This window comes from Triturus cristatus, chromosome 2_1, assembly GCF_964204655.1.
Source record: "Triturus cristatus chromosome 2_1, aTriCri1.1, whole genome shotgun sequence".
Classification (NCBI taxonomy): domain Eukaryota; kingdom Metazoa; phylum Chordata; class Amphibia; order Caudata; family Salamandridae; genus Triturus; species Triturus cristatus.
Window position 1 is genome coordinate 763160837 of NC_140581.1, and position 21937 is coordinate 763182773.

General features: G+C 46.4%; 1 protein-coding gene across 2 annotated transcripts in view; it reads left to right on the top strand.

The window, feature by feature from the left end:
- Nucleotides 1-21937, top strand: part of CCDC192 (coiled-coil domain containing 192) — a 1307223-nt gene that overhangs the window by 415942 nt on the left and 869344 nt on the right. For both annotated transcript variants that reach the window (XM_085632706.1, XM_085632707.1), the window contains exon 3: nt 16938-17042. In XM_085632706.1, the coding sequence (XP_085488832.1) occupies nt 16938-17042 (105 nt within the window). The remainder of the gene's footprint in view (nt 1-16937; nt 17043-21937) is intronic.

The window sequence follows — 21937 nt, forward strand, 5'->3', positions numbered from 1 at the left end:
GTATTCAGCCACCATTTTGTGTTCCACCGCCATTTTGTGTTGCCCTCCCTCAGGCAGCACAATGAACAAAGTTTTTCTGCTGATCTTACTTTGACGTGTCAAATAACCTTCTGCCTCTGTTTACGAGACTGATGTCAGGGACTGGCTGAGTCCACTAATCCTCATCTGGTTTGACTAAACCCTGTCTCAACTGTCTGTCGGTTCACACCATTCTTTCCTGACTTTATCTTATCTTCTGGCCTTCGCTATTCTCTACTTGTATTCAGTCATTTCACAACTGTCCTCCAAAGCATACAAAAATGTCCTGCCTCTGCAAGTTGAGTTGTAGACACTACCACTGATTAACTTGTGGGGAGGGGTGACAAAAACAGTTGGAAGAGAGGTTAATTTGGGTTACTTGATGTCTTGTTTTCAAACTTTTCTCATTGGTTATATCTTGTTTTCAAACTCTTCTCATTGGATAGCCATGTATGCATTGGGAGTGTTCTTGGTGAATCTATGTGCTATAAAAGATTGTGCGCCACGGAGTAAAGTGGCAGTCTCCTAAGAACATACTGAGTGTACTTCTGGGACAACTGTACTTAGCTGCAGCTAATAAACCTGATCTTCTACGCTCAACAGAATGTCCTGTGTCTCTGTTCAACAAAGCAGGTGAACTCAGGAGATTAAGGCGTACCCTGCACCGCCAGGCCCATAAGGCCCTGGTTCTTCAATTCTAAATTGCAGATACTAGTGAAGGTTTTGGTCTCACTCCATTTTCATCAATTGCATGACACAAATAAGTAACACTATTTTGAGCAAAAGACCCTTTTCTTGTAAGATTGTCAATATTGTAAATAGTCTGGATTCATGTTCCTTCCTATATGCACCAAATACCAAGATTTCATCTTGGAAAAATGTAACGCCTTCTATTCCGTTAAATAATTGAAAGATAAGGAGTTGAAAAACAGCTGCCGCTGAAGCCAAACCAAACGGCATACGCTTGAATTGGTAGCAGCCATAAGGTGTTATGAAGGAAGTATATTTTCTTGACTCAGGTGATAAAGAAATCTGATGGTATGCAGAAGAGAGGTCGATAGTGGAAAACCACTTAGCACCCTTCAAACATGAAACCATCTCATTAATTTTATGTAACGGAAACCTGTCCACTATGATGTTATTATTTAAATGGTGCAGGTCCACACATTACCTAATTTTACCATTGATTCGTCTGGCAATAACCACTGGAGAAATCCAATCCGAAGCTTCAATGGGCTCAATTACATCAGTATTTACCAATTTGTTGAGCTCATTTTCAACTTCACTCCTTATAAGTAAAGGGACATTTATGGACTTTAGGAATAGCGTCATGTTTGAGGCGAATCAAGTGCCCAAAGCCCAAAAGATTCCCCAATTTACAGTTAAGTACACTAGGAAACTGACTTTGCACCCTATTGCCCAAGGTGCTACTTTCATCAACAATAAGTACTTGCTCCTTACTATTAGGATCCAGTATAATGTGCAATTCCTTTTGGTCCAGCCAACCCAAAATATGTGGACCTGTTTTTGCCACATAAAGTTTTCCCCCACTGTTTACCTCAGGATGGATATCTGGCAAAATCAAGTGTTCACCAACTTTAGGTACAAATGAGGAATTCCACAATTCCTCATTAATGATTGTATAAGGAGAACGCATAGATTTAGAGTTCAACACCCCCAGTACTCATCCAACACTAATGCTTATTTTTGCAAAGAGAATCAGTAATATTGAGTACCAGATTGCCTCTAACATTCATAACCAAATCATTGACAGAAGAATCATCCTCATATCTATTCTGTATGCTAAAATCCTCATCATTATCATTCACAAATTTAACTCTTGAAGTTTTTCGTTTGCAAACTTTAGACTAATGACAAATAATGCCGCTTTTACTACCAATTTTTTTTAGCAGCCGGGCAAAGTTTGCTATGAGCCAAATCATCCAGACTACCACATTTATAACACCTTGTTTGTTCTCTAGGTCTGGCTCTTCCATGACCAAATCTAGATGGAGCTGGTATGTCAAACCTTGCCGGGTTAAACTTGTCAATTTTATTATTAGGGTTAAAATTGACTTTGCCTACAATAGAGATGAGGGGCATCTTCTTTAAGAACAACAGCACACCTACTCGACATCTCCGCCTTGCGAACCAAGGCAAGGATTTCTTCCAGAGGTGCATCACCATTGATCCAAAGTCTCTCTTGAATAGATGGGTTGGAAAGAAGCATGAACACTTGATCTCTCATAATGTTATCATGCAGTGTGCCAAACTTACAATCCAAGGCTAACTTCTTAAGTTCTGCAACATAAGCATCAACATTTTCAGATTTACTTTGTTTCCTTTGCAAGAACTTAAATCTTGTAATTCCTATGCAAACTCTTGGCGTAAAATAATTATCAAGATGAAGTAAAGCCAAATCAAAAACATTAATATCTCCAGCAACAGCAGCCATAGTCATTTGAATGGACACTTTCAAACCAGCAGGACCTAAAGCATGTAAAAGTAATCTTTTCTTTTGAGGAGCCGCTGTCTTGCCAGCTTCATCTACTGCTTCAATATAGTTAGTAAAATAAGCTCTCCATTCCACCCACTTAATAGGTGGTTCAGATCCACATGGCCAAAATGCTTTTGGTGCATTGATGTTATAATTTTGAGTGGTCATGTTGCTGTATGGGATAGTTCAGTCTCAATTCACTGTCCTGATTTTCACCACACAGAAGAACAGAAACAGTTAACTCAGCATTAAGTAATGGATAACGAGCTAATTCCAAGATAGAAGTAACTCTGTTTATAAATACCGTAGGAATATGGAATAGATCGGGAACCAACTGCAGAAAAAAGCACACAAATCAGCTGCTAAATGCTTGAATTCCAAACAACTTATATGAATCTGTAGCGTCGCGGTCTAGTGGACGCGCGCACTACGCAATGACGTAGATGTGCGTAGCGGCCGTTTGGACGCTACTGCGCATGCGCGAGGTGTAGCGCGCGAGCGAGAGACGCGATCGGAGCGTGTTGCCCGGCGCTCTCTCTGTAGGTGATTTACAAGGTGTAATAAAGGTTCTATTTGCATACAGAACGTTCCCTGAGAGTCTGTGGGGGAAAGTAACATATAGCCTGGCACCCAGCAACATTACAGTGGCGACGAGACTGGGACAAGAAGAACCCTAGGTGCAACAGGTGGAAGGTGCCCCCCTAACCTGCAGCAGAGAAGAAGCCCACCAGGAGAGATACCACCCACGCGGTAAGAAGACCGGAAGGACCAAGGGCAGACACCTACACACCGGGAGAGCGCGGCAGAGGCAGATAGAAGCCGGGGAGTGGCACGTGGGCAGCGGAGGAGCCAGCCACGAGGTAGAGGATATCGCAGGCGGACAGCGGAACCGCAGAGGAGATCCTGGCGGAGTCAGGGGACGACGGAGCAGCCAGCTCGAACGCAGTCCCAGGTACCCGAAGCAGGGGAGCGGGGACGGACGCACCAGGTAGCCCAAGAAAGCAAGTGGACGCCAAAATGAGTGCACAGTCATCGACTCTGACGACGCCGATACCTTTCCTACCACGCCCGGGAGAACCCATAATGAAGTGGGAAGACTGGAGGGAGTACTTCAAAAACTACCTGGAAGCGCTAGAAGATGAGAACGAGGAGGCGTTCTCTAGTGCCAGGAGGAAGAGGATACTCCTACACAACCTAGGACCAGAAGGGATACGAGTGTTTCAAAATCTCACACCAACCACCAGACCTGTAGGGGACACAGATGTGTTCACCCACGCCATAGAAGATTTGGACAACCACTATCGACCAGCAGTGTGCACCTCCATCGACCGCTATAACTTCCAGCAGAGGAAGCAAGAAGCGGGGGAATCCGTAGATGACTACGTGGCGGCGCTGCGGAAGCTGGCGATGACGTGCAGGTATGGCGGACTGCAGGACGAATTCATCAAGGACCAGATCGTCATGCACACGACAAGCAAGTCAGTACAGGACAAACTATGGGCGAATGGAGATGCGACGCTGAACGAAGTGATCGCCATAGTGAAGAGAGCGGAGCTAACAAAACGCTGTGCGGAAGCAGCCAAGAGAGAACCGGCCCCCAGACTCACAGTCAACAAGGTAGACGACGCGGACCACCAGACGCGGGGGAAACAAACGACGGGGGAGTACAGAGGAGCGGCCACAGGGAAACCAAGACCCGGACCGACATGGAAACAAGGAAAAGGCGAGGCCATGAAATGCTACAGGTGCGGCAGCTCGAACCATGCAGCGCACGACAAACGGTGCCCCGCGTTCAGAGCCAAGTGTGCGTTCTGCGGCCTAGTTGGCCATTACGAAAAGGTATGCCGCAGAAAAGGAAGACAGCAGGCGGTGAAGTTCGTGGCACAGGACGAGGGGGAAGATGCAGAAGGCCGTGAAGAAGACGAAGAAGTCCTGTGTATTGAAGACCAGGTACTGGGCATAGAGGGGAGAAGAACGCGCAAACCCCAGTGCGACATGATCATAGGAGGCATACCCATCACCATCGTGGCGGACTCAGGATCTCCTTACACGATCATTCAACGTTCAGTATGGAACGAGAGGTTCAGACCCACGTGGGGCGCGCGACTAGAACCCCCCGACATTCGACCTGTTACCTACACAGGGGACCCAATCCCGATGGTAGGGTTCAAGACTATGAAGTTCCAGTTCAAGGAGCGGAGTGCGCTCTGCAAGCTGTACGTCGCGGAGAAGGGACCGTCAGTCCTGGGCTGGATGGACCAAGGAGTGTTGGGAATACAGCTGAACCCAGGAGGGGACACCCAGGTGATGGTGACTCTGGACGGAGAGGAGTCGACGGCAGAAAAATGGCGGAGCGGGCACCCGAAGGTCTTCGGCGGGAAAATTGGGAGACTGGAGAAGTTCTCCCACAAAATCGTCCTCAAAGAAAACGCCCGGCCGGTAGCGCACAAGGTACGGAACATCCCGATTGCGGTAAGGGAGGCGGTGCAACGGGAGCTCCTCCGACTGGAAGAAGGGGGAATCATTGAGCCCATTGACAGCGCGGAGTGGTTGGCACCCTTGGTGGTGGCCATGAAACCGTCAGGCAAAGTGCGCCTCTGTGTGGACCTCAGGGAGTTGAACAAGTGCATAGTGGTGGAAAGGTTCCCCTTGCCACGCATAGAGGAAATGTTGGCCCGCACGAAAGGAGTGAAATGGTTCTCCACCATAGACTTGCAATCGGCATACCACCAGGTAGCACTACATCCGACAAGCAAAAACTTGACATCGTTCATCACGCCGTTCGGCTGCTACCAATTCTGCCGCATGCCCTTTGGTCTCGCCTCGGCAGCGGCGGTGTTCCAGAAGCTAATGGCCCGCCTATTCAAAGACATTGAGGGAGTGCAATACTTTCAGGACGACATCCTAGTGATGGGGACGGAGCTGGAGGACCATGACAGGAAACTGTCGGCAGTATTGAAGATCCTGGAAGAGAAGGGCCTAACAGCAGAGTGGGAGAAGTGTCATTTTGGAATGACATCAGTCACCTACCTAGGACATGAGATCGGGGCGCAAGGAATAACGCCGAAGAGAGGGAACGTAAAGGCCATCTGCGAAGCACCGCCGCCCACCTCCAAGGAAGAAGTACGGTCGTTTCTAGGGATGGCAGAGTACTACAGTAAATTCGTCCACCACTTTGCCACAAAAACCCACCACATGAGGCAACTCACGAGGGACAAGACGGCGTTCATATGGACAGAGGAGACACAAGAGGAGTTCGACACAGTGAAACGGGAAATTGGCGGAGCGATCCCGTTGCAAGGATTCGATCCCCAAGGGCGGTCAATATTGATGACGGACGCGAGTGAAAAGGGGCTGGGAGCGGTGCTCATGCAGGAAAGACCAGAAGGCGGCACGGAGACGATCAGCTTCGCGTCCCGGACGCTGACAGCATCGGAACAAAAGTTCAGCGTGATAGAGAAAGAGATGCTAGCGGTAGTGTGGGCCATGGCGAAGTACCGTCAGTTCCTGTGGGGAACCAGATTCCAGGTGAAGACAGATCACAAGCCTCTCGTGAAAGTACTGACATCAGATGGCCATGCCAGTGCCACGCCCCGGATTGCGAAGATGACACTGAAACTCCTGGAGTACAGGTACGACGTGGAGTACATCCCGGGCTCCAGAAACAAAATAGCGGACTACCTCAGCAGGGCATCTGCGATGGACAGCGCCTCCAACGACAGGGAAGACGACGACGAGATGGTGGCTCTGACGGACGATCCGGAAAAAGCCATCAGCAGGCAGGAATGGAAGAACGCGTATGAGGCGGATGAGGACATGGAGGACATCAAGACGTACATCGTGCGGGGATGGCCGGACAGAAGGAGACAAAGATCAAAAATCAGGCAGTTTTCCGAAGTCAGAGAAGAGCTGTCGGTGGGCAACGACGGAGTGTTTGTCTACAGGGGTGACAGGGTGGTGCCACCGGAGAACATCGTACCCACCCTGCTAGCCATACTTCACGAAGGCCACCTGGGAATTGTGAAGACAAAGGCCAGGACAAAACAAACTTACTGGTGGCCAGGGATGGACACGCATGTAGAGAGGCACGTGAAGGACTGTGCGCAGTGCCTAGGGGCGGACAAGACACTCAAACCTATGAGACCACCCTTAGGGAAATTCACAAACCCCAGCAACCCGTGGGAAGAGGTAGCAGTGGACATCCTGGGGCCGATACTGGACGACCAGGGGATCCCCAAATATCTATGTGTACTAGTGGATAAATACTCGAAATGGCTAGAAGTGCACATCAACGAGATCATGGACACGGACGAGATACTACGCTTCCTCAAGGCGTTGTTCCTCCGGGAAGGCATACCCAGGAGCATTATCAGCGACAATGGCCCCCAGTTCATCTCCGACAAGTGGGTCACGTTTGCGAACAGGAACGGCATAATACTCAAACACACCTCAATATACCACCCATCCAGCAATGGACAAGTAGAGAGGTTCAACAGGGTGCTGATGGGCTCCATACAGGCGGCCATCACAAGAGGCAAAGACTGGGAGAAAGAGGTGCTCAGCACGATATGGGCGTACCGCATCACCCCCACCGGTACGGGGTATAGTCCCTTCCAGATCTTACGGGGACGGCAACCCTTTACCAGAGACAATGTGGCGTGGCAGGAGAAGACCATCACCAGCAAATGGTCTCCAGCGGTGGTGCAGCACAACCTGCAGAAGGCACAGCGCATCTATACGGAACACTACAACCGCCACAAGAGGACAAAAGAAACGGCGTTGGAAAAAGGGGAGTGGGTCAGAGTGAAGCTGGCAGTCCTTAAGCGGAAAGGAGAAAGCAAGTATTCCCTACCCCTCAGAGTAGAAGAAGTGTATGACCGGGCGGCACTGCTCAGTGACGGTAACGTGTGGTCACACGAGCGCATGGCCAAATGCAATAAGATCTTACAGTGGCCCCGAGAGTGCATGGAAGGGGAAACCCCGGCAGAAGGGCCGATAAAGGACACAGAACCATCCGAGGGAGGCCATGGAGAGGACACGAGCGGTGAGCAAGAGAGAGAGAGAGACAACTCAGGGAGAAGACCCTTGGGGGAGACCACTAGAGAAGAGGGCGAGGTAAAAGAGAGAGAGAGCCAGGGCTCTCCGAAAGGTACCGACGGAGGCCCGGTCGCAGAGGGAAGCCGAGAAGGACATTCCACTCCGGTAAGACACACCCGGGGGGGAAGAGCAGTGGTGAGACCATCCCGGTTCAGAGACTTTGAAATGGACTGACCTCCGGGTCGGGGACTTTGCGTGTGTGATATGAAAAGGGGGAGATATGTAGTGTCGCGGTCTAGTGGACGCGCGCACTACGCAATGACGTAGATGTGCGTAGCGGCCGTTTGGACGCTACTGCGCATGCGCGAGGTGTAGCGCGCGAGCGAGAGACGCGATCGGAGCAAGTTGCCCGGCGCTCTCTCTGTAGGTGATTTACAAGGTGTAATAAAGGTTCTATTTGCATACAGAACGTTCCCTGAGAGTCTGTGGGGGAAAGTAACATATAGCCTGGCACCCAGCAACATTACAGAATCCAACTCTCTTTGTGGAATTAAAGATGGCTGCCGAAGAGATCACGCAGCGTGACCTTGCGTTGTGACGTGAACGATGTCTTTGTGAGATAATCAGCATGCAATGCGAGTGTTCCGGTGCAGAATGATGAAGACACGCCTTCTGTTGCTAAGAAGGTTAATGCTGGCATCCGGTGCACGTCCCTTAACAACGCCGATGCCACACACGCTTGGAAACAGCAGTGAGATTCCAAGTCCGTTGCATGTCGGAAATTGACTCGATAAGCCAATTAGTGAAAAGTAGCCACAAAAAGGTAATCTAACATGGTTCCAGAGCCAATAGAATCAAGGTTATCAAGGCAAACGGGCTCCCATGAAATAACAGCAGTCGTTAAGCGCAGAAATCACAGCAGGGCTGAACTTGAAAAAAATAAAATAAAAGTGCAGTATAAATCCATATAATCTTGCACAGGTAAAGGTCCCAGGCTCCTCAGCACTCGTCGTCAGTGTTAAATAAGACACTGGATGCAAAACTGTTGTACAATTGTTTATTACTGAGGAGCACACTTAGACACCATAGTCCATCGGTGTCCTTCTGAAAACTGTCATTCCCTTAGCAGTTCATATACAAACATTCTAGGAATGCTTGCTAATCAAGCATTCCTCATAACCAAGCAACACACAATATATTTCCCCTCGACCAAATAAGCTTTATCAATTATCCCACTTGCTAAATCTTACTTCAGCATGGACGTAGTGTGAGATTCAAACCCTTTACATACATGGTTCTTCATAGAAATAATGTTATCTCTCAAGATGCACCCTAATATCTGTCTATAGTTGGTTTTAAACTTTCATTTTAAGCAGACATTTTTTTTAATCAAATGTGTTCCTCATTAGGTTGAGTGCAGCAGAAAGGTGTATTAAAACCTTACATGGCAAGCCCTCAGGTATTATTAACGTTAGATCAAATGCATTCAGAATTCAAAACTGCTTTTTGGAAATTATGAGGCAATTCCTATTGGGTTTGTGTCTTCTAAAAAAAGCAATTGCTTGATTGATAGTTTCTTTGATAACAACCTGCCATCAAAGACCTTTCCAAAGTTGATTACATGTAATCATAGTTCTCTGTCATGGAGATTTTATCTGAATTCATCCACATCATCTTACCTCCTAAAAATCAGAAACTTAGTCCAAATGAAGTTTGACCTTTACTTCCATCCCTCTTTTTCTTGTAAAAACTGTCTAGCTGGCTCTGGAGGGCACGATGTTCCATGACAGCACTTGGTTTTCAGTCTATAAGCAGACTTTTTATAGCTCTTTTCCTCTTTATTTGTCAGCTTCAAAATGCTGTCTTTATTCAGTTATATTTTGGTAAGACTGAATGGTTTTTAAGTTTAAGTTAGAAAAAGTAACGAAAATAGTACCTCCTATATGCAAGGCATGTTTAAATGTATTCTTTTAACCCATTTTTTAAAGTTTTTAGTTTTTTATTGCATTCACGCCGAAAGAACTTGATTCTGCAGTAGCAATAGACACATATTACAGTTATATGTAGTACATCAGTGTGCAATTGTATATTCAGGAGTGGTGTGTAATAAAATAAATGGCTTAAGAGTCCCTTCATTCTTTTTGTACAGTAATTAATTTATGGATATGCTCTGATTTGATCGAATTTCTTGGACAACCCTTCTCGTTATAATTGACTCTCTCTGCAGTCGTGTAAGAGTCCATTGCAACTCCAATCTCTAGCCATCGGCTCTGGTGAACTCTATTCCGTTGATTCCCCTTTTTCGCATGTTGTATATAAAGGGATTGTATGATAATGAAAATCAATTAATTCTCTGTCATGAATTCTTATGAATTCACATTCAAAGGCACTAATGCGAAATAAGAACGTTTTTGATAATACATTGCTATAATAATGTTGAGAAGATATAAGTACCATGGATTTTAAATCATATTCTGTCACCTTAATCGGTTTGTTACACTGAAAAAGTATTTCTTATTTGAAAGTAATTATTAGTAATCATTACGTCAATAAAAGTTGAAATTAGAAAAGAGGAGTACCTTGAATTTATATTAGTTTGAGTTAAGATATTGCGTGCAAAAAAGTTGCCAGTTTATTAAGAGCGATATTTCCTAAAACGTTAAAGACCTACGTTTTAGAATAATAAACTATATTTGCAATATTGTTTAGATAAGTAACATCTCTCAATGTTAGTATGGCTTACCATCTGATTGTAGTGGTCAAAAAAGTTTCTCTTTGTAAGTGATATAGGGCCTGATTTTGATCTTGTCGGACGGGTTACTCCATCAGAATGGTGTCGGTTTTCCTGTCTGCCTAAATATAAATTCCATTATATCCTACGGGATTTATATTTCAGCCTACGGAATATCCATCACTGTTGTGACAGAATAACCCATCTGCCAAGATCTTTATCAGTCCCAAAGTCTTCAAAATGCTGACACGCTTCCTAAAGAATCAAGAGATGTATGGAATTTACAAATTTAGATTTACATGAGCAGCTCAATGGATATTTGTGAGCTAAACAGCTGTTATTTCTGTTTATTAGGGTTTGTACTCTCCATCATTTTTTTTTTTTTAAATCTTTTTATTAACAATTGGGATCAACATTGCATGGCAAATCACAGTACAATCACATCTTTCTGTAAAATATATTTGGACAAGCGGAAGTGCAAGTTTTACATCAATCAGTAACCTGTGTCATTTCTAAATTGTTTCATCGTGAGCTGGTTGTAGCAGTGGGGCACAAATGTACCCTCTGTGTGCGTTCCAATCAGACCAGATGTGAGACCACTTTTTGGGGCAACTCCTAGCTACGTAGACATATTTTTCTCTATGCATGCACTAATCCATATCCTTTTTCCATGCGGACACCGCTGGCGCTCGCTCTGCCCCCCATTTCTGTGCTATATTCCCTTTAGCTACCATGAATCCCACCATGGCCCATGTGATGCGTGAGTTGTTGAGATCCGTGGGTACCCACACGTTGAGGAGACATCTCTTGGCCTCTAGTGGAAGTGGGTTCGGCAATATCTCTCCCATCACCTCGTGAATCTTTTCCCAATATCTCTGTATATAAGTTCATTCCCACAGTATGTGGAGGAATGTGCCCCTACTCCCGCATCCCCTCCTGCACCGGTCGTCCACTGCTCTCCCCATCCGTACCAGGCTAGGTCCCGTGATATAGATTTGGTGCAGTATTTTAAGTTGCACCACCTTTAGCCTTGCAGCGATAGCTACCTCACGTGGGGAGGCTATTGCGCTTAACCAGTCCTCGTCATCTATGATTATACCGTCTCTTTCCCACTTTTCCCGCAGTTTCAAGAGTAAATCTCCAGTATGGTTTACCAACTTTTTGTAGGTGAGTGATATGGCTTTCGTTGGTAAGTTTCCATCAAGGAGTCTATCCTCAAGGGGTGAAGAAGCTGGAAGGACGTCTCCATTTCGCAAAATGGATTGCAACGCATGGCGGATCTGTAAATATCTAAAATATTCTGTGGGGGCAAGATTGTATTCCTGCTGCAGGGTTGGGAATGATTTCATCTGACCCTTTGTCCATAGATCTCCTATTTTCGATATACCTATTAGGTCCCATTTGTCGAATCCTTTAGATGTCCATAGGCATCCCAGCTAGCCCGAGTCCCACAAAGGGGTAGCCAGAGTCAACTTGCGATCCCATCCCAAACTTCTGTTGGCTGCTTGCCATACCAGCACCAAGTGTTTAGTTGGTCCAGTGAGGCGGTCCTTTCCTATGTTTGAATATAGCGCACATTGGTAGTTCCCTCCCGTCACTACCCAGTGATCCATCGCGTAGCCCGGATCATCCATCGGTCTGTAGGTGCCATGGTTGATGGCTGCCAGATGGGATGCCCAATAATATTTCCTAAGATCCGGGAGGGCAATGCCTCCGTCGTACAATGTGAGGTTTAATTTAGGGAGTGCTATCCGTGGCTTCCCGTTCTAGAGTAGGCGGCGTTGCAAACTTTCAATTTCTTTAAAATAGCTTGCAGGTACCAAGTCTAATGAGTTTTGTAGGGCATTGAGAAACAGGGGCAACAACATTTTGAATAGCGATGCTCTTCCCAGCATCGAGAGTGGGAGCGTCATCCACCTCTCCGAGTCCCTCTTGAGTCTCTGTAGAGGAGGGAGTAAGTTATTTTCGAATCTGGCTGAGGGATCAAGGGTAATGTATATACCCAGGTATCTGAAACCCTCTGCTGAGATCTGTATAGGACAGTTCCTGGGCAGGCCCGCAAGGGGTCCCTTGAGGACGTACAGCACTGATTTGGCCCAGTTAATGGTGTAGCCTGAGTATCGTCCGAATATGGTGAAGATATCAAGCACTGCCATAAGAGAGGCCTTTGGGGACGTTAAGAACAATAAAATGTCATCCGCATAGAGGGAAATGCGGTCCACTAGCGTTTCAGCCCACTTGAAGCCACTGATCACCGGATCTCTACGTACCCAGGGCGCCAGGGGTTCCAGGGCCAGAGCAAAAAGGAGGGGGGAGAGCAGACATCCCTGTCTGGTCCCTCTTTGGAGTCCAAACACCTCAGACTTTTTGTTATTTACTACTATCTGGGCTAGAGGTTTCGTGTAGAGGAGTCTGACCCATTGAATGAAGTGGGGCCCAAAACCCATTTTCTCTAGGACAGCAAATAAGTATGTCCACTCCAGCATATCAAATGCCATGGTCGTGTCTAATGACACTATTACCGCCTCTTCCTGTGTGGTTGCCGCCCTTCCAATAACCCCGTGTACCCTGTGGAGATTTAACGCTGTATTACGCTGGGGCATAAAGCCAGATTGGTCAGGGTGTACTAGATTATTAATGACTTTGATCAGCCTATTGGACAGGAGCTTGGATAAAATGTTGGGTTCGGCATTAAGTAGGGAGATTGGTCTGTAGGAGGAACAGGATGTTAGAAGTTTGCCTTCTTTATGGATCATTACTAATGTAGCTATCCTCTGGTCTCGAGGCAGCTCGCCGCGTTCTTTACTCTCTGTAAACATTTTACACAGGTTGGGGGCAAGGATGTCCGTCCTGATTTTGTATAGTTCAATCGGGAGACCGTTGGGCCCTGAGGCTTTTCCTGACCGAAGCCCCTGAATTGCCTGCGTCATCTCAACTGTCGTGAATGCCCCTTCCAGATATTCGAATTCTGATGCTGAAAGTTTAGGTAGGGTGATGTCTCGTAGGAGATCTAGAGAGTCTTGCTGTGTGCATCAGGACTGTGAGGAAACGACCTGTACAAAGTGGGCCGCGAATGTATTAGCAATGTCTTGGGGGTCTGTAATCGTATGGCCAATGCTTCCCATAGTGTTCGATGAGAGCTCACCGAGCCCGTGTTTTCTAAAAAATATAGTTTGATTGCAGAGTGTAGTGCCCCCCCGTACCACAGGGTTCCGGAGGTGCCAAGGGTTTATGGGACAAACCCTCCCCACCCTTCGATCCCCAACCACGATGTGTGCCCACAGGGGGGAATGATCGGAAATGCCTCTAGCCATGTGCCTGATCTCGCGTCTATGTGCCAGAGGATCTGAGGGGGCCAGCAAGTGATCGATACGTGACTGACTGGCATGGGCTCCCGAATAGTAGGTAAATTGGGTGGTGGAGGGGTGGAACGAGCGCCATAAATCCTGTAACCCCATAGCCCCCAGAAAGTCTGGTAGCCAACTGTTGGACGCGCGGAGTATTCTTGGGGGACTCCTATCTTTAGTGCCATCAACTACAGCGTTCAAATCCCCTCCCACCAGAAGAAGTCCCTCTGGTACTGTTAACAATATGGCGCCCAGGTCCTTAAAGGCGAGTTCCTGAAGACACGGCGGGACATAGACCGACATTAGAGTCAGTACCTTCCCCTCCCATTGCCCCGTGATGCCCACATATCTCCTGCCTGTGTCCACCCAGGTGAACTTGATCGACAGGGGAAAGGAGTTCCTGAGCAGTATCCCCACCCCCCTCGATCCCGAGGCGAAGCCTGAGTGTGCCACAAGACTGTATCCCCACCTGTTGAGAGCTTTACATGAGTTCCCTACCAAGTGTGTTTCTTGTAGCAGTACCACTTCGGGGCCTCTTAATGTATTGTAGTACCACGGTTCTCTTTACCTTACCCCTAAATTGTTTACGTTCCAGCTCAACATCTTAAACTCTTTATCCCATTGAGTACACATGAATATTTACGTGTTATCATAGTACCTCCATTGTCGGACTGTGATGCCTTGACAATTCCCAAAAACCCAACAACTATAACTAACCCCCTCCCAACTCCCCCCCCTGCTCCCCTGCACTACGGGCTCCGAACTGCCCATGGTCCCAACTATGCAGAGTGCCTGTCGCCCTATACTTGAACTAAGTGAAGTAACTAGGGGGATATACTCTCCTTCCCCCCTTCCCTTGATGCGATGGAAATGTTCATCCTAAGTCGGTTGATCTAGAACTTATGATCAGTGTCTCGCACTCCATCTAGTTCAGCACCTTGGGATGCCACCCATACTCCCACACAGTAATCAACAGGGGGCCGAGGCCCCGGTACCTCCTAGTCTCTCTGGGAGCTGCGTGCCGTTGAGTCTTTCAGGCCGTCAAGCCATTAGGAAGCATCTTCAGGAGCCTCAAGGAATCTGGTCCGTCCCCCGGCCTCCACCCGGAGGCGGGCCGGAAACAACATTGCATATTTAAGGCCCTTGTCTCTCAGTCTTTTTTTAACCCCCAAAAAGGATCTGCTCTGCCTCTGTACCGCCTGCGTGAAGTCCAGGAAGAAGCTGATTTCCGAGTTCTCAAGTCGGATAGGTGGTGCAACCCTGGCCGTCTGCAATATCAGGTCTCTGTCCCGATAGTTCAAGAGTCTAGCCAGTATAGGGCGAGGAGGGGCTCCCGGAGTCGGACGTCCCCCTGGGACCCGGTGGGCCCTTTCAATGACAAAGATATTAGATAGATCTTTTGGTTGAAGATGGTTGGTGATTAGGTTTTCCACAAATAAGTCTGTCGCTTGTCCTTCCGCTTTTCCGGTACGCCAAGGATGCGTACGTTGTTTCGCCTACTGCGGCCTTTGTAGTCATCCAGTTTTCCTTCAGCCATTTTCTGAAACGCCTACAGTTCCTGCACTTCAATTTGTAGCTGATTGGTATCGTCCACAAGTCTAGCTGCTGTTACCTCCAGTTGTCTAACTTTCTTCCTGTTCGTGGCTAGGTCTTCCCTGATTAACATGACCTCCGAGGAGATCGGGTCGATGGTGTGGCCGGGGGGGGGGGGGGGGGGGTGCCCGCCCAGGCGGACCTCCGGGAGCAGACGGTATCGGGCCCTGGGGGGGTTACCAAACAGTGGGAACTGTCCTGCACCTGGTACTGCGCCCCGACAAAGTATGCTTAGGGTGGTGTCTTGTAGCTGCGGGCCGCTCCGCTCTTTGGCATCCGCGTGCCACACCCAGCCGATCCCAACACCGAAACTGGGAGGTGTAGCAGGTTTATTTGGGGTAGGGCCAGACATGGAGGGCTTCCCCTGGAAGTATTTATTGCCTCTCGCAGGTTACAACCATTATGTCTATAAGGGGATCCACATCACCTCTTTTACCTCCCATCGCCCGGGGGGGGGAGCTATGCAGCGTGTGGTGAATGTCCTGGGGCCTCGTCCCTCCATGCCTGGTGGGTGATCCAATATCTCACCGGTCTCCTCCTCCACCTGCCCCCAGCTCCCCGCTGTCCACAGTCTCTCCCTCCGATGCACACGGGGAGAGGGGGGGAAGTGGGTCCCGCCTCGCAGCCCCGTCACTCACCGATGGGGAACAGCTGGTGTTGCCTGGCCGGGCGGGCCGCAGGCACCCCTCCAGGTGGAGCACCGAGCGACGGCCGCCGAGATGGCACTGATGCGGGCCGCACCGCGCACTCCAGACCCCGGCTTGTTCCGGAGCACAGGCCAGAAATGAAGACGGCGGTAGCTCTGGGTTGCTGTCTTCGATCGCCCCGATCTTGGTAGCGTTGGAATCTGCAGGAGCTCCAGTCCCCGATTCCGTCCTCAGGATCCGTATGTTTTTAGCGGAGTGATGTTAGGGAAGGGGGCTGTTGCGGAGAGTTCTTAGCTCACGGCCATTTTGGTTCGCCGCCAAGCCATGCCCCCCGAACTCTCTATCATAGTGTAGATTAGGGTGTGAAATTATGGGAAAAGAATCATAGGATATTCCCTTGACAGAACCTTGGAGATAAGTAAGTTCAAGCATCCATTTGTTAACCATGGTACTTTACATAAACAATCAGAATCCAAATACATATAAGCAGCTATTTAATTACCATACACACAAAAAAAGCTAATCACATCTCCAGGCTGATATTTTAATACAATACCACATATTATCAGTCCGTGGTCGTACAGGTAGGACTGGAGCCCATTCAGTTAAAGATAAGGCAGGTAGTACTTCTGTTTCCAATATCGTTGCAATTTACAAAATTGGCCACATAGACTTAAGTGTGTTCATTTGCCTGGTATTGACTCTTTTAAGAGTTTGCCATTCTGGATAGAAAACATTTTTGTCTAAATTCTTTGTCTTAAGAGACTGCAAGGTATCATAGAAATTATGGCACTAACAATCTTCCTTGTTGGAAAATCTTGAGACTTTGCCAGAGCTGAGTGTTCAGTTCTCAATGTAGTTATCCAAAAATGAACTGTTGCAACTGGAAGTTACGGGATTTATTGCGGCACCCACGGGGTACTCCCAAGTCTTAACAGTATTCCCTCCTTTAATGAGGTGAAGATTCATATGATTCCTTACGGTAAGAACTGCAATTGGTGAAGTTAAAATGTAAGTTAGGTATAATTTGTATGTTATATGCTAAATCATATTTCTGTATTTTGAAGGGGTCATGTAACGAAGATATTAACGTGTCTGAAATTGCTAAATTTAAAGATTTGGAAAGATTATATGAAAACACAGAAGAACATGCAAGGACACTTGAAATGGTGGTAAGTAGATTTACTACCAATGGATACTGTAATAGTTTCAGTGGATTTCAATTTGTTCTGGACTGAAACTTCCAGATTTACCCAGGCTGTCAATAAATTGTTAATGCATGTTAAAATACTAGTGTCCACAAGCACCCTTTTTACATTTCACCTTGTGTGTTCTACCACATATAAAGTGGAAAGGACTCCTCAAGAGCTCTGTTCACAGAAGGCTTTTGCTTGTGACAAGATGAAGGTGTTTTGCTTCCATGGGATATTTAGATATTAATTCCCCCCTCGCCACTAGTTTCAGGCATGTTCAGCACTTTCTTGCTCCTTTACTATTAGTTTTTCCTTTTATTCTTTTTGGGTATCTTAGCTCAAGAGAAATCTTGACTTTCAACATGGCTAATAATTCCTGTTAACAAAAAAGGACAATTTTAAAGCCTGCATCTCGTGTGGGTCAAAGATGTATGTGGATGATCTGCCCAATGTACTCATTGACTTTATTTGGATCCTAAAGTTGCAGGATATGTAAGCTCTTTTCAGGCAAGGCGTTAAAGTTTCTGATGTTTGTCCTCCAAGCTGTTGCTTCCTCAGATCAGGACTCAATCAGTAGTGATCCTAAACTACGTCCCTCAAAATCTCATAGGAATAGGTATTGAAAACTTGTCTCTCAGGTTGAGAAAAATGCCAAATCATCCTTCGTTGAATCCAAGACGTCCTAAACCCTTTGTGGCTTACAGTAAGCCACAGACATCATGTTTGATGCACATAAAATCTCTATACCCCCTTTAGGAAAGAAAAACTCATCTTCCTGCTTTCGTCACATGAATGCCACCATCAACAACGTTGTCGAAGATGCAGAAATTGAAGAAATCTTACTATGAAAAGATAGTAAAAACAGCTGTCTCTGCTGTTGATGATGCTCAATTGATGATGTTCTTGTTGATTACATCATCAATATGAATGAATCTCTCTTTGACGGGGTCAACAACACTGTCTGCAGTGCTTCATGTTGTTCACATTTCATCCACCATACCGCTTTACGGACCTCTGGTTTCTACGATTGAAATCATACCTGTTCCTCCAGCCCAAATACTGGAAAAATACTCCCATAGTCAAGAGAGTGAGCAAAAGAAGGGGGAGAGGAAGAAGAAGAAATTATAGGCTTTTATGTCATTGCCTTCACAGTTTAACAAAATACGTATACTGCCCCTTACATTAAGAGGAAGAAGGTGTTGTCTTATATTGCCTCAAAACTCCCACACATCACCTTATTGCAGGAGACTCACCTTTCAGCCCTGGAATCAAGCAAACTAAGGAGATTGGGTGGGCCGTGTAGTTAGTAGTAGTTTACTGCCCACTGCCCTTTCTGACACTTAGGAGCTTATTATGTTAACAGGGCAGAATCACGTCGGCCTGACACCGACTCAGTCATGGGACCGGCCGACACCCAGTCGGCAGCACCGACCAACTGATTTCAATGCGACGAACACAGTTTTGTCGCATGGTCCCTTTTCTCAATGGGATCTTGTGTTATGGCCATAAACCGGCCATAACATAAGCTCCCACTTAGGAAAGGGAGGTGCAGTTCATCCCTGCACCCTGTGGCAGGCACATCGAGGTGCCTGCCACAAGATACAGGGATTGACAGCCCCCTCGGCCTCCAATTGGGGGCCGTGCACCAAAGAGGGCCCTGTTGTGGGTCCCAAACACGCTTTCCAACATGGTTTCCATGTCAGATAGGTCGTCATGGAAACTATGTTGTAAAGTGTGCATTGTAATCTCAAGGGCGGAAAAGCCCGCCCTTGAGGTTACAGGCTGGATTCCGAAAGGCTGATGGGTTCTCCGAGCCTGTCGGAAGCCAACAGGAATGACCAGCTGGTTTACTTTCCGACAGCCTTCAACATAATGAGGCAGTCAGAAAGTAAGCCGACCGGCCCATTATGATGCAGCCCTAAAGGTCGAGCCTTCAGGGCCGTATCGTAATTGGCCCTTCAGTCTTCTTTGAAAAGGTGTGGAGTTGCCATTCTGTTCCACAGATGTGTTCTGGTTCATGTTCTGAAGATGTGGATCAGATTCTGGTTGTTGGGTCGGTGTACCCTTCCAATCATGATCCGGCATCTTTCTTTGGAATGTATGATGTTACAACGCAATCATTTACAATGCATGCCTTTACAACCCAGTTTTTACATTGCAACATCCTTTACAACGCATGTTTTTACAACGCATGTCATCACAACGCATTTTTAGAAACTACATGTACAACTCATTCCATTACAAAGCATACCATTACAACCCATATTACATTTAGGGCCACAGTAGGGTAAGTGTTGGATAGTGCAGGGGTAAAAATTACTATTACCACTCCAGTGAGTGCAACAGTAGGGTAAGTGTTGGATAGTGTAGGGGTATAAATTACTATTACTCCAGTATTGGAACTTTCATAGACTCCCATTCCGACGACGGGGAATGATACAAGCTATGGGAATCAATGAAAGTTACCAATACTGGAGAACCAAAGTTACAGGTAAGTAGGGTAAGTGTTAGATAGTGTAAAATTTACTATTCCCCATTACTTACCTTATAATGCGTTGTAAAGGCATGCGTTGTAGTGACATGCGTTGTAGTGACATGCGATGTAATGGCTGCGTTGCAATGGCATGTGATGTAAAGGATGTTGGGTTGTAATGACTGTGCTGTAAATGTAGTGCGTTGTAATGACTGCGCGGTAAAGGTTGTTTCCCCTTTCTTCGTGGCGTCATCTAGACTGCTGACAGAGTATGGTCACATCAAGACAATAATTTGTGGTGACTGGAATACAGTGATTGATCCCTATTTGGATCATTCTGGGCCAATGGATAGAGCAAACACAAGGGATAGAGCAATTCTGAACGATTTAAAGAGGTATTAATGAGGTATCATGGCTGAAAAGATGCATGGCATTTGATACACCCAAGAGATAGGAGTACACATTTATGTCATGTATTCATGGGACCTGTTCCCGGTTAGACTTCTATTTAATGTCTTATGCCTCACTGGCCTACTTGAGTGCTTGTACTATTGATACTGGGGGAATCTCTGACCATGTCCTGATAACTTTGGAATTGGATTTAGGATATGTGTCTCCTGTATCCAAGTGCTGGCGGCTGAATCTTTCACACTATCGTAGTCCGGAGAATAAGCAGAAACTTATTGGCCTAATAATTCAATTCTTGTTGTATAATGAATCCTATACATCTTCCACACAGGTGTTATGGGCAGTAGGAAAGGCTTCCTTAAGAGGTATGCTCATTCGTGATCCAGTGATTCGAAAGCAGGAAATGTGAAAACCGCAAACATGCTTAGAGAGTATGGTGGATGATCTTAAAGCGATTTATGTATGACATTCCACAGCAGTTTCCGTACATCGGCTGGAGCAAGCAAAGTATGATCTCAATACACATCTTACAACACAAGCAGAGTATGCTCTACTTGGCCTAAAATGACATCATTACGAGGAAGGGGAAAAAGCAGGTAGGCTACTTGCAGGACAATTCTGCCATTCCAGCAATCATAATGAAAATAAAGGATTGCTTATACACCCGTTGGAGATTACAGAAGCATTTGTGCATTTCTTTTCAACACTTTGTAGCATGGAGGCTCCAATTGAGGCCACTTCTGAGCTTGTATTTTCGAGAGAGGTTTATCTTCCCATCTTGTTTGAAGATTGTAGGTAGCTCCTTGAGGGGGAGATCACAGAGGAGGCGATTTCTGAGGCTTTTAAGAGCATGTCCAATGACAAAGCCCAGGGTGATGATGGTTTCCCGATTGAGTTTTATAAGATTAACAGGCAGTTTTTGATTCTGCTTCTTTATAGGCTTTATAAAGAACTGAAGGGTGGTGCTGTAATTAGACCGTAGTGCTTATTAGCCTTTTTTGAAGCCCAATAAGGATCTTACCAACTGTGCAAGCTACCGTCCCATATTGCGCAATAATGCAGACATTAAAATTCTTGCAAAGGTCATTGCAACCCACCTTAACAAAGTCCTCCCTAGTTTGATGCATAGTTCTCAGGACAGTTGTCTACCAGGGCTTTCTCCCTGTAATCATGTGCGTCTTTTGTCCAATGTGATATGGAAAGTAAGAAATTATTCAGATGATAAGTTGCTGCTCCTTTCAGATGCAGAGAAAGCTTTTGATTGGATTGAAAGGGGTATCGTTTCGGCACCCTAAGCAGGGCAGGAATAGAGCCTGTATTTCTAAACCATCTCCGATGGCTATACACAGACACTACGGTGCAGATAGACTGGATGCCATTTGTCAAACCCTTTCATATTTCGCGGGGCACAAGAAAGGGTTGCCTGCTACTGTTCCTTTTAGCAATCGAACCATTAACTGCAGAGATTCAATCATCTTCTTGAGTGCGGGGAATAGAAATGCCTTTAGAAACTTGCAAAATCTTGTAAAATTGCAGATGATATCTTATTGACTGATTGAACCAGATTCTTCCATCGTTCAACTCAAGACTCTAATCAATTCCTTTTTGGTCTTCTCTGGATATAAGATACATTGGCTGCCACTTATGCATAAGGATTGTAGATCCCTGCAAAATGTATTTGGCTTCTCATGGAAGAGCTCAGGTTTGAAGTATTTGGGTTTGCTGATAAATAAGGAGTTGGAAAATATGGTGGCAGATAATATCCAGCCATTACTAAATAGAATGGAACCAGATTTAACAGGATGGGGTACTCTACAGGTCTACTTTTGGGGTAGACTACAGATGATTAAGATGATGACGGCTCCCAGATTTAACACTGTTGTTGGCCTCTTCTCTGTCAAGCTCACAGTGTCACCACTCTGGGGAATTCCAAACCACTCTCCAATCCACGAAAAATGTTGCAAAATATTTTATTAAGTCACATTATTTTAAA